General features: G+C 44.9%; 4 protein-coding genes and 1 non-coding gene across 5 annotated transcripts; 4 read left to right on the top strand and 1 right to left on the bottom strand.

The window, feature by feature from the left end:
• Positions 1–390: 390 nt before the first annotated feature.
• I206_100419 (uncharacterized protein) lies at positions 391–4,213 on the top strand (the record flags this gene model as incomplete). The annotated part of the gene is made up of 9 exons (XM_019152682.1): positions 391–429; positions 494–609; positions 693–805; positions 968–1,560; positions 1,630–2,372; positions 2,480–2,641; positions 2,700–3,031; positions 3,286–3,556; positions 3,838–4,213. 9 exons carry the CDS (start codon positions 391–393, stop codon positions 4,211–4,213), a joined length of 2,745 nt encoding a protein of 914 aa, XP_019014820.1.
• Positions 4,214–4,743: 530 nt separating this feature from the next.
• I206_100418 (uncharacterized protein) lies at positions 4,744–8,664 on the top strand (the record flags this gene model as incomplete). Its single annotated transcript, XM_019152683.1, has 16 exons — positions 4,744–4,980; positions 5,096–5,263; positions 5,330–5,409; positions 5,467–5,770; positions 5,847–6,014; positions 6,077–6,206; positions 6,263–6,331; positions 6,383–6,585; positions 6,640–6,786; positions 6,846–6,979; positions 7,039–7,154; positions 7,217–7,465; positions 7,532–7,835; positions 7,895–8,068; positions 8,128–8,271; positions 8,343–8,664. The coding sequence occupies 16 exons, from the start codon at positions 4,744–4,746 to the stop codon at positions 8,662–8,664; spliced, it is 2,949 nt and encodes a 982-aa protein (XP_019014821.1).
• An 891-nt stretch (positions 8,665–9,555) lies between these two features.
• On the top strand, positions 9,556–11,866 carry I206_100417 (uncharacterized protein; the record flags this gene model as incomplete). The annotated part of the gene is made up of 6 exons (XM_019152684.1): positions 9,556–9,871; positions 9,957–10,136; positions 10,197–10,326; positions 10,383–10,437; positions 10,491–10,612; positions 10,672–11,866. The coding sequence occupies 6 exons, from the start codon at positions 9,556–9,558 to the stop codon at positions 11,864–11,866; spliced, it is 1,998 nt and encodes a 665-aa protein (XP_019014822.1).
• A 307-nt stretch (positions 11,867–12,173) lies between these two features.
• On the bottom strand, positions 12,174–13,626 carry I206_100416 (uncharacterized protein; the record flags this gene model as incomplete). The annotated part of the gene is made up of 7 exons (XM_019152685.1): positions 12,174–12,447; positions 12,512–12,634; positions 12,689–12,848; positions 12,939–13,100; positions 13,171–13,281; positions 13,354–13,442; positions 13,505–13,626. The coding sequence occupies 7 exons, from the start codon at positions 13,624–13,626 to the stop codon at positions 12,174–12,176; spliced, it is 1,041 nt and encodes a 346-aa protein (XP_019014823.1).
• A 529-nt stretch (positions 13,627–14,155) lies between these two features.
• On the top strand, positions 14,156–14,252 carry I206_100415. Its single transcript has one exon. It is a non-coding gene; the product is annotated as a tRNA-Asn (tRNA).
• The last annotated feature ends 958 nt before the right edge of the window (positions 14,253–15,210 follow it).

The following is a 15,210-nucleotide window of genomic DNA, read 5'->3' as shown; positions in this document are numbered from 1 at the left end:
GAAGCTAAGCTGAAATGAAGAAAATGGGAGATGCGCATGCACGCGCACCACCATAGAACACTAACACCAATACTATACTACGCAAAAGTGGAAAAAAAAGGTATATTCAAACGTCATAACAGTGCGATCCATTATACTATCTACATTTGATCTCAAAATTTCATAATCTTTACCTTCTTTTCGTCCCATAAAAGTACACGCATCATAGCATTAACCAATCGATTCATACACACATCATTGTCAATATCATATTTAATACAATATAAGAGCAGATTTACTTAACACTCTTTTTACGAGAACAATCATCAATCGAACGACCCATTTCATATCACATTATCAATAACGCAAGGACATTTCATTTTCATATAAGTACAAGTACGACTTCGAGTAATGTCTGAGGACGATCGAGTTAAAAAGACAGATTTCATGGTGCGCATCTTCAGATTTCAAGGAAACGTAGACTTGACGATTGATGTGATATTTGTATTCATAGGGTTACACCCATAATGGTCCAAACGGACGACAACAACCTTCACAAGCTTATCATCCCGAAACCCAAAGCATGAGCAGAAATTATCTTGGACCGGATTTAGGATCATCGCATCTTCGGTAAGTCATCAAAGACTGCCACACACTATACGAAACAATCTCAGACTACGCTGACAAACAAGTGCCGCCGGTTATGCCTATAGTGACCAATCCATCGATATCTCAGATAACGATGCCTACGGTATGGAGAACACTTCTATGATCAGGGATACTTCTAGAAGCCCTTTGCATACTCCACAAGGAGACAATGGTGATGGTAAGTGCCCTCCTTTCAGCGTACTTCCCCAATCATCCCTTAATGACGCAGCTGGATTCTCATTGTTTCGGATGCGAAAATCTTCACCTATCGTCAATGAAAGATAACTGACTCTCCCTTGATCCCTTGATCCTCTTTCACAAATTTGGTTATTTTTCGCAGGCTATCCTTTACCTGCCGGTGCATCTCAACCATACGTGGCACCACCCCAGCCAGCCGCTACCAATGCCGCTCCAAGTGGCAGAGTCCACTATCCACCTTCACCATACATGGCACGAGGTGATGCCTACACTACCATTCCATTACAAGACAGAGATAACATTAAATCAGGAGCAGGGACTCCTTCGCCAAAGCAATCAGGTACAAATACACCTGTCGGATCAGGCAATAAGAAGAAGCACTGGTCTTTCTTACCTGGTTCTTCTACCACATCCTTAGAAACCGGTGTCATGCACGAGAAAACAGGAAGCGGGGGCAAAAGACCAAAAACTCCAAGAGGAGCGAGCTGGGATCTTCTAGGTGATAGAGCTGAATGGGAAGAATTTAACCCCAAGAACGCCAGTGTTGAGAACCTTAAATTCGCCGAGGGAGATGTTGGTACCAACAAATTATCAAGATTCTATTATTGGGCTTTGAACCGGGGTATCGTCGTCAGATGGGCAATGTACATCATTCCTATCATGGCTCTTTTATGGCTTCCCGGTATTTTGGGTGTTACTGCTGAATCTGATGCAACTGTATGGGAGGTCAAATTGGTGAGTTCAGTCTAATTCTTACAAGCCCATGACAGCTGAGCTCGAACTGATATGCTTCTACACTACTAGATATGGTGGTCTATCTGGCTTACCATCCTCTGGGGTGGCTGGTGGGCTTCAACAGCAGTTTTCATGATGTTCCCTACTGTCTTTAGAAATACCGTTGGAGCCATCATACCCTCTGCAAGAAGATATACCGACGTCATCGCTGCTTTAGGAAAGTACGCCAAACTCATTTTTTGGATTTTAGCAGTCTGGATTTCCTTCACACCTCTAGTAATCAACCACTATATCGGTGACCAATCAGCCAATTCTCGATCAAATTTGACTACAATGGTCAATATTCTATTCGGCTTGTTCCTCTGTTCATTGGTGTTAGGGGCCGAGAAACTCATTGTTCAATTGATCGCATTCCAATTCCACCAAGATTCTTATGAAGATCGATTGAAGGAGCAGAAGTTCAATTTGAGAGCTTTGACTGTATTATATACCAATTCTCATGACATTCCAGGCAGATCTGATACTCTTACCGACAACGCTTCTACCAAAACCAAAGGCTCTCAAATACCCAAGATCGCTATTAGAAAGGCGTTGAAAGGTATAAAAGAGGTAGCCACAACTACAACTACTGCTCTTGGAAACGTAGCTTCGGAAATGGCTGGTCAATCAGTTCTTCAAACCAATTCCCCCGCCAACAAAGTTACCGCCGCATTGAATTCTGCTAACAAGTCCAAAGCGCTTGCCAGAAGATTGTATTATTCCTTCAGAGCTCCTGGAATAGACCATCTGGACATTTCTGATATTGCCAGATTGTGAGTGGCAAACATCGCTAATGGGTCCCTTTAGGGTCCTTTGGCATCCTTTGGTACAAAATGCAAAATAAGGCACATTCAGGCTGACCCTTCATCCGTCCATTCAGCTTCCCCGATCTTGAGACAGCTGAGACCGCATTCGCAATCTTCGACAAAGATGGTAATGGAGATGCTACTAGAGACGAGCTCGAGGCCGCTATACTTGGTATGCACCGTGAAAGACTCAGTTTAGAAGCTTCTATGCGAGATTTGGACGGTGCGGTCCGAAGGTGAGCGAAATCTTCTTCGGTCTCTGGTTACATTGCAGCTGACTTGTAGCCTGTTCAGACTCGACGACATCTTCATGGTCATCGTCCTTGCCATTGTCATACTCATTTTAGCGGCAATGGTAACCACTAAACTCACCACCCTTGTTACTTCAGCTGGAACTTTCATCCTTGGTCTCTCTTGGTTGATCGGTGCTACCATGCAAGAGATCTTGGCTGCCTGTATCTTCTTGTTTGTCAAGCATCCCTATGACGTAGGGGACCGTATAGATGTGGACGGAAACTCCTACACTGTCGCCAAAATGCAATTGATGTCATCGTCATTTAAGAGAACGGATGGAAAGTACGTTTGGATTGGTCACAACGTTTTATCCACCAAAGTCATCGAGAATAGTGAGTTTCGCCAAGACTGACACTCCTTCTGCCTTGATCTTCTTCTCCTCTTCCTCCTTACATGTTCTTCCTCCTGGCATTTTCGACTCGTTCACCTGAGCACCCATTCTGTCCCCTTGTTCCCTGTTCTCCGCCAATCACTCTTACCTCCACCACTGGCCACCATACTCCTGCTCCCTCATTAACCCCCTCCTAATTTCCCCTTGATCCTTCTTCGAAATCACATTCATGCATACCGCTAACCCATCATAAAGTTCGACGATCGGGTCCGACGTCGGAGACTTTCACTTTTGAGGTAGACTTCGATACAACTTTCGAAGCCCTCCAAGCACTCCGAGCCCGAATGCTCAAGTTCTGCAAAGACAATTCAAGAGATTTCCTCCCCATCTTTGACGTCATCGTAGACGATATTCCCGCTCAAGGCAAGATGGTCCTCAAGGCTGATATCAAGCATAAGTCTAATTGGCAACAAGGTGCTTTGAAGATTCAAAGAAGGAACAAATGGGTTTGTGCGCTCAAAATGACGTGAGTGTCTTTTTTCTTGACTCAAAATCATCTTGGAACGCTCGAGCAGAGTACTCTTGGGCGAAACATAAGCAAGAATGAATGCAGCGGCATATGATTGAGAAAAGGAGTTGGATCTGGGGCGAGAAGACAAATTCATCGTTCCGGGCAGGGGTCGACGGAGAAAAGGGGAAGTAGGGCAACGATTGAGAACCCGGTGGAAGGCCGTGGACACTAATTCGCGGCAGGAGAATATATTTCCCGATGACACAGCTAACAAACCTTCCTTCCTTTCTGAACAGTCTCGCCGACCTCAAAGTATGGGGACCTGCTGGTGCCGGTAATCCCGTTCCTGATGCTGCTGAACCTACACAATACACTCTAGTCCCCTGGGAAGAGGTCAAAGGGGCAGCCGCCAAACCGGATTCTCCTCCTCCAACATTCGCTACTGCCACTGCTGTCCCCAATTTGATGGACCAACGAGGAGTTGTTAACGATGCTGCCGCGGATGTGTTTGACGAACAAGATGAACTCGATGGCTCTCAATCGATGGCTCCTTCCCGGGTCGGGACACCGGGCCCAAGTCACGGTCACATGGGTACGGGTATGAGGTCTAGACATGGACAAGAACGGGACAATATAGAAATGACTAGTGCACCGGTATCGAGGAGGATCTGAGATCTATAAAGCAGTAATCATGGATAGGTCGACCTAGTAACGATAGATGGAACTTCATGGAGGACTTTAATTATTTCGCTGGCGTAATGACCTAATCTCATCGGGAAGGACAATGTATATAGCTGGGCGGATTGGAAGACCTTTAGTATAGGCTTCTAATGCTTGGCTGAGACGAAATAGAATAACGAAATAGAATGACCATTTATGAATTTCGCTGTCTTGCTTCCCATCTTTGGGCTTGCTGTTGCTAATATCTACCGACCCCTTAGCTTGCTCACGATGAGCTAAGCTGTATACGAATAGATAGATTGGTTCCTTGCATAGATTCCAAGTTTCAGCTCTCATGTAAATGGGAAACTTTTATAAATTGTTTTTTGTTGCACAAACACGCGCGTCGAGGAATGATCCACTCTTTCCAACCTATTTTGATTTTTCGAGACTCGTCTATCTATGATATCTTTTCAAGTACCTAACAATAAGTCATCTCCCTGACTTTCAATCACTACTCTGTGTAAGAAAGTTTAGTCAAGATGCAAGCAAATCAAGGTACCCTCAGTGCTCTCTCGGCATATCTCTCTTCAACGGTATCTCCTGATGCTCAAGCTAGAAGATCAGCAGAAGAATCCTTACGACAAGCAGAATCTCAACAGGGGTTCCTCCTGCTTGTATTGGAGCTCGTCAAATCAGATAGTGTTGATATGGTCATTAGACAATCTGGTGGTGTTTATTTTAAGAATGCTGTAAAGCGATTATGGGCGGGAGAAGAGGTGAGTTTTATATCTCATGTTCTGACGGCTTGCCAACATCAATATTTCAGACTTGCCCATCTATAACAGGTGAGCATGACGCTGAGCTGACTTTGTGGCTGTGAACACCTTGCAGGAGACCCAAGTATCGACGGGAGACAAAGAAGCTATCAAAAAGCAACTAGTACCGGTAATGATAGCTTTGGGTACACCACAAACCGCCCGTTTGCAGAGTCAAATAGGAGAAGGTTTGAGTCATATAGCATCCTTAGATTTCCCTCAAGAATGGGAAGCATTGTGCGATGTAAGTCGTTCACCATATCTCGCAATGTAGCTTTACTTCGTCTGAACAGTTCTCCAACCAATGTAGGAATTGATTAACTCCCTGACGCCCGATAATTTCGTGATCAATAACGGTGTCTTGGCTACAGCCCATTCAATCTTCAAAAGGTCAGTGATGGAAACAGTACAAGCATCTGGATGAGCTTACAATTTCTGATTTCCCAGATGGAGATCGCAATTCCGCACAAATGAATTGTATACAGAGATCAACTTCGTGTTGTCCCGCTTTTGTCAACCATATTATCAACTATTCCAACACGTTGATTCCTTAATTCAACAACCAAACCCTTCATCTTTACCCGCAAACTCTTCCTTACAATTACTCTCTCAAACCCTGATATTGCTAGTCCAGCTCTTCCACGATCTGTCAAGCCAGGACTTACCGCCTTTCTTCGAAGATCACTTGACAGAGTTCATGACTTGGCTAAGGAAATATCTAGATTGGGAGAATGAGCAGTTAAAGGGTGATGTGAGCCTTTTCTCCTCAGGTTGTCGCTTGCTAGGTCCTGTTTAGAGCTGACTGTAGATTGTTGGTCGTGTTGCAGGAGGATGATGAAGCTCCTGGACCATTGCAGAAGATCAGAGCTTCCATTTGTGAAATTGCAGAACTATACGCGCAGAAGTATTCGGATGTGTTCTCACAATTGGGTACTTTCGTGGACGGAGTATGGAACATGTTGACCCGGATCGGAGCTGGAACAAGGGATGACGTGGTGAGTCTGTGCAATCATCGAGGTAAGAGTGTGCTGTCAGCTGATGCGAGCAATTTATTCAGCTTGTCTCCCGTGCCCTCAGGTTTCTATCGGTAGTTGTGAAGATGGGTAACCACAGAGCCATGTTCCAAGCTCCAGAAACGTTAAGTGCCTTCTGTGAAAAGATTATTCTGCCTAATATGGCCATCAGACGTAAGTTTACGAAATTTCAGACAAATCATGTAATCCCGCTGAGCTTCGAGGTGTAGAGCACGAGGAAGAGATGTTTGAGGATGATCCAATGGAGTATATCAGACGGGACTTAGAGCCTTCGACTGGTGAGTCAGCTGGGTTCCCAATGAGGGCGGTTGAACTGATAGCATCCCCAGAGAGTGACACAAGACGCCAGGCTGCTACAGAATTTACCCGAGCTCTGATGGAGCTGTTCGAGCGAGAAGTCACAGACATCATCAAGGGATATATCACTACCTTGTTACAGCAATACGCCCAAGACCCAACAAACAATTGGAAGAGTAAGGACACTGCTATTTACTTGCTTACATCGATTGCATCACGAGGGTCGACCCAACAGGTGAGCTGACTTTCAAACGCCTTGTGTCACTTAATGCTAAAGATCATCTTGCAGCTCGGTGTGACATCTACCAATGTCCTCGTGGATGTCGTTGAGTTTTTCGGACAAAACGTATTTTCGGATTTACAAGCTGCCCCTGGTTCCGTGCACCCTATCCTTACCGTAGACGCAATCAAATTCCTCCACACATTCCGAAATCAGGTATGTCCACCCTTCTACCATAATCTGACAAGGTGGCTGATCGCCATATTACACACTAGCTTACCAAAGATCAATTGGTGTCTGTACTGCCCCTTCTTGTCCAACACCTCAATTCCGATAATTACGTGATCTCCTCCTACGCCGCCATCACTATTGAACGTATCCTCTTCATCAAAGTCGACCGACAAGCTTTGTGAGTGCAACCTGCCTTCTCAGCTGAAACAGGAGTTCTCAACTGACGATTGTATCCAGGTTCACTCAAGCTGATGTTCGTCCATTCGCCGAAAGTATCCTCATGGCTCTGTTCGCCAACATTGAGAAAGGAGGCACGCCGGAGAAGATTGCCGAGAATGATTATTTGATGAAGTGTGAGTAAGAGCGTGGCCCTAGGCAAGTGATATCTGTTGAAGCAATGCGCGTACCGATGCAGGTGCGATGAGAGTGATCATAACAGCCAAACAATCATTGGTGCCATCGTACGAAGCCATACTGAATCGATTAGTAAACATCATCGGCGAGATATCGAAAAATCCCTCCAACCCCAAATTCAACCAATACTGCTTCGAAGCAGTCTCAGCTCTTATCAGATTCGTATGTGAGGGACAACCAGCTGCTTTGGCCACTTTCGAAAACGCACTCTTTGGCCCTGCACAACACATCCTCACTAACGACGTCGCTGGTATGTAGTAAAGCTCTACTCTGATTTGGCCTTGGCGTTGATTATTGCTAATGCAATCCGACATAGAATTCATACCCTACATCTTCCAAATTCTCGCTCAGCTCTTGGATCTCCATCCAACAACCTCTCTGCCAGAATCATACCAAGCATTGACTGGACCATTGCTTACCGCTCAACTGTGGGAGCAGAGGGGAAACATTCCTGCCCTTGTTCGTATATGGAAGGCGTGTCTGCAGAGAGGCCCCTCGATCATCGTAGCTGCCGGTCAAGTACAAGGTCTATTGGGAATATTCCAAAGGCTGGTCAACAGCAAAGTGAACGATGTATACGCATTTGAACTTCTGCAAGCCTTATACGAATTTGTGCCAATGTGAGTACATATGAGGTGCGAAAGAACTTTCAAGACTGACAGACATATTCTGTGCCTAGCGATGTGATGCGGCCTTTCTCCAATACGGTCTTTGTATTGCTTCTCACTAGACTTCAACAAAAGCCCTCTACTCAATTCAACCAATCCTTCGTATACTTCTTCGCGTTCATCGCCAATATAGACAGTGTAGGACCCGATTTCCTGATAACCGTTCTGGATGGCGTGCAACCAGGGTGAGGATGGCTCTTCGAAAGATCATAGGATGTTCCAGCTGATCAGTCACTCTTTGTAGCCTCTTTGGCAACCTTCTGACAGGTGTCATCCTGTCGAACACTCAAAAGGTCAACATCCGGAACAGAAAATTGGTAGAAGTCGGTTTAACGAAGATGTTGAGTCGAAGTGACAAGCTATTGGATGAGCCTAACAAGCAACATTGGTGAGTGGACAGTCTGTTGAGCATCGAGCAGTTGTCACCAGGAAAGTATTTGTTAACCAATCTCGAGACAGGGTGTCAATATTCATAGCGTTACTCGATCTCTTCACACTTCCTCAAGATCTTACCCATGCTCAAACAGCCACTGGTGATTTAACGGAACTTGATCCCGAAGAAGCCGGATTCCAATCAAGCTTCTCCAGATTGGGCGCTTCTGAATCCGTAACCAGAGACCTGACGCCAAACGTGGGGGATACCAAAGAGTACGCTGTCAAGGAGTTAGGTAAAAGATCTACCGAGAAACCTGGAATTTTACCTGGTTTGATCGGGCAAGCTTCAACTATCGAGAAGGACGTGGTCAATGGTTTCGTAGCTTACGCTCAACAGAATGGGTAAGTCCTTGTGCCTCATAACGCAGCATAGTATTGTTGAGTCTAATGCTGATCGCCCCTTTTCTTACCCCTGTAGCGTGAACTTTGCATAAATGCTACCTCGTTTAATCAGAGACGAACGAAGGGGGATGGAAAGAATTTCTTGCATATTTACATGATAAATAATGACCCTTGCATATGATACGAAAATGAATATTTACATGATGAGACCACTTCGATCAGCTCAACTCGCACCAGTGCCAACCTGGCTATGCAATTTAGCTATGGTACGATCAATGACCTCATCTTTCAGTCTACTACATATGAATTACTCCGCAATCCATTTACCGAAGTTAAACCCTTTCACCCTGAGATTAGTCAATATTCTGTAATGTCGGCTTAATTATGCGTGTTTCAATAGGAATCCGATCTAATACCGGACAATCGGGAAGAATAAGAGTAGATCAATTTTGATGGCATGTTTGATATCCCTGAATATTTCAACTCAAAGACTCAAAAGCAGTAGAAAATCAACCATTTTAACCACTTTACCATTTCAATTGTACAAGTTACTTGTATCGTTAAAATTATATACAGGAAGAGAATCGACCTGCTGCCCGGCAAAATCAATTTCACAATATATACAAGCAGCCGTTGATCGGTGATTGGTGAATATTTCGTTATCCAAGATATCGACCACCTGGAAAGTCAAAGAACGTGATCTTGGCAAACCTGAAGGAGTTGACTTCGAGAAGTATTTCAAAGAGAAGGAAGGGAGTAGCTTCTTAGACGAAGTTTGCGAACGATATACTGAACTAGGAACAGAAAGACTGGATCCCGTAATATATAGGCTTTTGTCAATCTTCAAGTCATTCTATTGCCCCAGTCCGACGCGTTTGAGTGCCAAGAAGGCAAGATGCGACTCCCCCTCTCATCACAACTGAACAGGATACGGCGGCCTTCCGCTTCTCCCACTCTTTCTGGCGTACATCACCCAACTGGTTCCCCTCCGCCATCTATTCTCATCGGCAGACCAGGATCCGATACTACTCGTCCTATCTCACCGTCAATAGAAGATGCAGCTCATTCACATAACAGAGTTAGCTCGGAAGACACATCAAATCAAAGCGTCCTACAGTTGTTCAAGCAAGACTATGTGTCCGTAAGGATATATATGAAGGAAATGGACTACAGGCAGACTATGAGGAAGGCTTTGAGACGGCATATGTATAGTGAGTTGATTTCCGTTCGCAAATTCTACCCTATTTACATTTTAACGACAATCGAAAGACAGCTGATGTCTCCTATTTGTGCCAGAATGGTATGCCATTTTGGTGATAGCTATCGTCCTTACTGCTTTAATAACGTCAAAACATGAGACCATTGTCGAATTTTGTGCACCGGTCACTAGGACAATACGAGAATGGCCAGGAGGGTGGTTAATTCCGCTCGCTATCTTGATTGTGGTCTCCTTTCCCCCTCTGGTAGGGCACGAGAGTGAGTCAAAGATGATCCTCGAGCGTTTAAATGTCACTAAAAGACTATCTCCTTCCACAGTCATCGGTATATTGTGTGGACTGGTATACGGTCTGTGGATCGGATTCGCTATTTTGGCCGCCGGAACCTTTTTAGGAGAAATAGCTACCTGGATAGCCTTCAAATGGTGTTGCCAAGGCAGAGCTGCAAAGTGAGTGGTTTGGAGTGAAGATGTTGGACAAATTTGACGGATTCGAGCTTTGCCAGATTCGAGAAAAAGAACAAGCTATATGCCTCTTTGACTCAATTGATCAGAGAAAAAGTGAGTCGGCCCATCTCGGAATTATAGTAAATGAGACTAACGCATCGTTACAGAGTTTCATGTTCACCTTAGTCCTTCGATTCAGTGCCGTTCCCGGTCATATTGTTACAGCTGTCAGTGCTTCTGCGGGCGCCAACTTCTGGATGTATCTAGCTGCTGCGTTTTTGACATTACCGTGAGTGATGGACTGATGTAATGAATCAGTGTGAGACTGTGTCTGACGGTTACATATAGTAAGCAATTCACGATTGTGTACCTTGGTAAAGCCTTTGGCACCCAATCGCGGAAGAATACGATCATTTCAATCATTACAACCGTCTTAACGCTTATCGGTACAGTCGTAGCTGCGGTTTATGTCTACTATCAGATGAGGATAGTCATGCGGAGGAACGCAGCCATGACTCTGCCGACAATTGTGGAAAACTTAGACTCTTCGATGACCATGTCAGAATTCCCGGATGAGAAGCATGGAGCAACCGGAGTCGATCTTTCACACAATCTGCAAGCTAGAAGACCTTGGCTATTTACAAACAATAGTACATACAGTAGTAATGATAGTACAAGCGGTTTCAGAACTCCGACCAGAAGTTGGTCTATGCCTGGACACATGAACGAAGAGGAGTTAAGGGAATGGGTGAAAGAGATGGAGCACGAGCAGTCAGCCAGCTCCAAGCTCAATAAACATCTTTCCAATCCAGCGATCAAGATTGATCACGACAATGGCGAATCATCATGTAGCATTTTTGATAATCTCCCTGCGGTATTTACTCCTGGCCTCATCGAACCCGAAGGTTCGCAATATCAACTCGGGTTCTCGGGTACTTCTATTTCGCCTAGCGGTACCTCCACGCCAGCATACATGGAGGGCGACGGATTGATTTCGACGGAAGACTTGACTTCAAACAATACATACCCGCCAACTCCACCAAAGAGGGGAGATTCATCAACGCCTGCACCGAAGTCATCCCATGACACAGCAAGAGTCAAGGGTGGAAGGGAGATTGCCGATGAAGCTGATATTTACGCAATTTCAAAGGGAGCTAGACGACCAGAGTATGGAAGGATGAGAGGTGATTCCAGAGCTGCACTATTGGGCAGACAACCCGTCGATGATACCGCTTTAGAGATGGGTGGAGTAGATCCGAAAGGCTTTTACAGCTCGAGTCCAAGTTGGAAGAGAGATTATACGAGATCAAGAGGTGATTCAGGGGTGTCGAGCATGGGTAGACCCACAAGCGAGGATCTTGGCGATGCCCTTGTCAGCTGGAAAAGGGACTATGGGAGGAGCAGAGGAGAGTCTGGGGCTGCATTATTAGGTAGACCTACGTCGACTGAGCTAGGTTTGAACAGAAATAGCATAATAGACGAGAATGATGCGGATGGACAAACGGATAACAAGGGGAAAGGAGTTGAAGTGCTCAGAGATTGAGGTCGACGAAATGAACTGTTGTACAAATATTGTAAAGTTAGGGAATACATCATCTGCGACTTGTACGGTATATTTTGCAATATTTGTATTCGTGTCCCAGAGATGGCATGCGACCGCTTCATGCAGAATCGCGAATACCCACTCGATATCATGAGGCGCATTACATGTTCTATAAAAATCAATATGAGTGTCCGTGATCGGCGGTGGTCAAGACCTATAATCCAAGCGTAATAGGCCGAAGTGTGTATTACTAAATCATCCGGAATCATCAATCAAATAAAGTGCTAAATGATCATGTGCACGATGTTCACAGCGTCCTCTTCTCGTTGACATTCGCATCACCGGTCCAGGTGTTATTTTCACTTGAAATCAATGGTTCTTCGCCAGTCAATCCTCCATTGTGGGGTTGTGCTGCCTGAGTCATATCAATACCATTTTCAGCATGTTCGATTTGGCCTTTAGGCGCGAAACGTAGATATTTTCCTGGCCAGAAGTAACAATATGTTGCTATACCCAATAGCAATGGGAGGGTATCGAGACCAAGGTAATACCTCTCGTGTGTTGCAAGGTAGCCGATATATCTAATCAGACAACTTGATCAGCTTTTTGCGCAGGCTGCAAGACGTCAAGAAGGTTATAGCTCACCCTTGACTTAATTCGACGGTTCTGAAGATACTTCTGATGATAAAACAGATGCAGGTGAAACCCATAGCCCAGTAGAGCGATTTCCATCCAGGACGGTTCCAGAGCTCCTTATCGTCTTTATAACTGAAGATGAAAGGGTTAAACTTTGGGTTTCGGAATCAATAGGAATCAACTTACGCCCTAACACCAAACAGGATCCACATCCCACTGAACAGTACGAAACTTGCTAATTGAGCGGCTATACCTGCTAGGAATATACGACCTCCAGCTTCGGCAGTCGAAACGTTTTTCGAGATAGATAGTCCTCCTCCTGCAGCCTGAATGAGAAAGGTGCAAACTACGTGAAGCAAATTGTCAGATTTCGCTTCAGACTTTGCATCAGAAAGCAAGACTCAGATTGGTCTTCCTCGACCGTGTATCAACTCACTATCAGAGATGATAAATGTCCATGATACCCAATTCGCCTTCAAAGGTCTGAGATGCTCATTCTTGCCCAAAAACGATACCAATCTACCCAGCAAAATGTAGTCTCCCGCCAAGAAGGCACAAGGTGATAATACCACAAATAGGTAACAGACGATGTACAAACCTGATCAGATAGAAGATACAATGTCAATTGAATGACCTGCATAGCCTGTGAAGCGTATGATAAGGCTCACCTGTACTGTGCGGGTTCTTTCTAAAGGCCACTCTCAGTACAAGACCTAAACCTTCAAACCATGCTCCGATGACTAGACACATAAAATAATTGGCTTTCTGCCTGAACGAGTCTGCGGGGACAAAGAATTCGACATCAGCTCGGGTTGTTAGGCAAATGGACATGGGGGAAGTTTGAAACTTACGGAATGTCAATATAGCGGCGACAACAAAGTATAAAACCGCTGCTACTATGTTTATCGGTTGGTTTGGAATATATCGTAGAGGATTACAGCTAGCCAGTATCGAATGATCTGTCAATGTCTGTTAGAAGGAATGGGGTAGGCCATGACTTACGTGTCGGTTTGAGGGTCGGCATAAGGATCTGCAGGACAATCTAGATCTACGCTCTTAGCATAAACGACAGAAAACAGTGCTAAAACCGCCGCAATCCTGGTAATCGATGATATTCGAAGCATCCTTGCAAGTATGCCTGCTGTTTCGAGTAATTGTGACAAACAATAGGAGAATGGGGGATTTTTCTGATGTTTGAGCCTTGCCTATCGATTTGAAAATTCGATATAAGTAGAATGTTGTTCTCAATCAGTCGGATCGAGCGATTAAACCGAGTGTGTTGTGTTTGAGACTGGAACTAAGGGTCACTGTGTTTGAGCCTAAAACGATTGTAAGAAGATGATAAAGAACAGTTGCAAGACAGATTTTTATACATGGGTCTAATACATAGGTACGCTATGCATAGCGATGGAGTGTCTGCTACACTTGGCGGCAGATCGCATGATGACATATGGGTGGTTCGATTGTTGTTTCTCCAAAATAACGTCTGGCGCCATAACATTAAGGGACACGGGGTAGTAATCAGGGTTATACCCCGTTTGCCCGTGTCCGTGTTCGAAGGGGACTTTACAGGATCTCTCATGACGGCGTTCACCTTGTCCCAGAATGTCTACAGTACATATCCAATCGACTTGTTGTAAACCTCCAACCAAATGCCCCATGGCCAAGCTGGTTAAGGCATCCGACTGTTAAAAAGCAGCACCTCTCCGGGTTCATCGGAAGATCGACGGTTCGATCCCGTCTGGGGCAGTTCTTTTTGTGTTCTATGGGTTCCCCTGCTTTGTAGCTTTCTTTTGGTTCGATTTGCAACGATTTAAATGCATTTTTCAGCGAGAGAGAACGGTTTGAAGATGTTGCGCGAATCTGCCACAAAGTGCCACTAAAGTTTGATCCCAAAGGACCCCTTTTGTGGCGCGCGGCTCAGGCACGAGTGTGAGGGCCACGTGGCTACCACGTTTTACCATCTACAAGCTGAAGTTGTATTAAGCGACTTGAAACGGATGCATAGCCAGACGGCATCCTTCTTCGCTTGATTCATTTATCTATCTGTAGACTTCTGGCAGGACAGTAAATGCGGGAGACCAGTACGAACTGGGTGAGTCGAGCGGAGTGAAATCGTATGCTCCTGAAAGCCGTCACCTGGACATCATGCATGAAGGGTGAAGTGTAGTCACCGCGCAAGTCAGGCAACGGCTGTAGGGAAGAAACCTGCTGTATGGCAGACAAAGAGGCATATATTGATCATTGAGGAGGATTATTGTAGATGGATGACAGTCAATTGTATGCACCTCATGAGCCTTCGAGGGAGTGATATACAGGATATTGCGTGCAATGTGTGATAATTGGTCCAGATCAGATACCATCAGTTTCAGAGTAGGACTGAAGCTTAGATACAAAGCTGCTAAGTCGACTATAAGATGAGGTTCATGAAACATACAACCATAGCTGTCTTGGTGAGAAACGGCAAAGCGAATACCAATATTTGTTGAAATATATTCATGAACAGTCCATGAGCAGTTGATCGATCTGAGTGACCAAAATGTCAAATATTCAATGCGCTGAATCCGAATTGAATCTGCTTATACCGGTTATGCGAACTAACGTGTATTTCATGACATAGATAAAGTAAAATGTTCTAAGTGATGCAACAAACTGTAAGCCCGAAATTAGCGTGTGATGACAAAATGTTTCCTCGTACTTGTGAAACC

This window comes from Kwoniella pini, chromosome 1 (genome assembly GCF_000512605.2).
Source record: "Kwoniella pini CBS 10737 chromosome 1, complete sequence".
Classification (NCBI taxonomy): domain Eukaryota; kingdom Fungi; phylum Basidiomycota; class Tremellomycetes; order Tremellales; family Cryptococcaceae; genus Kwoniella; species Kwoniella pini.
Note: the sequence above shows the minus strand (reverse complement) of the source record. Positions and strands in the feature narration are given on the sequence as shown.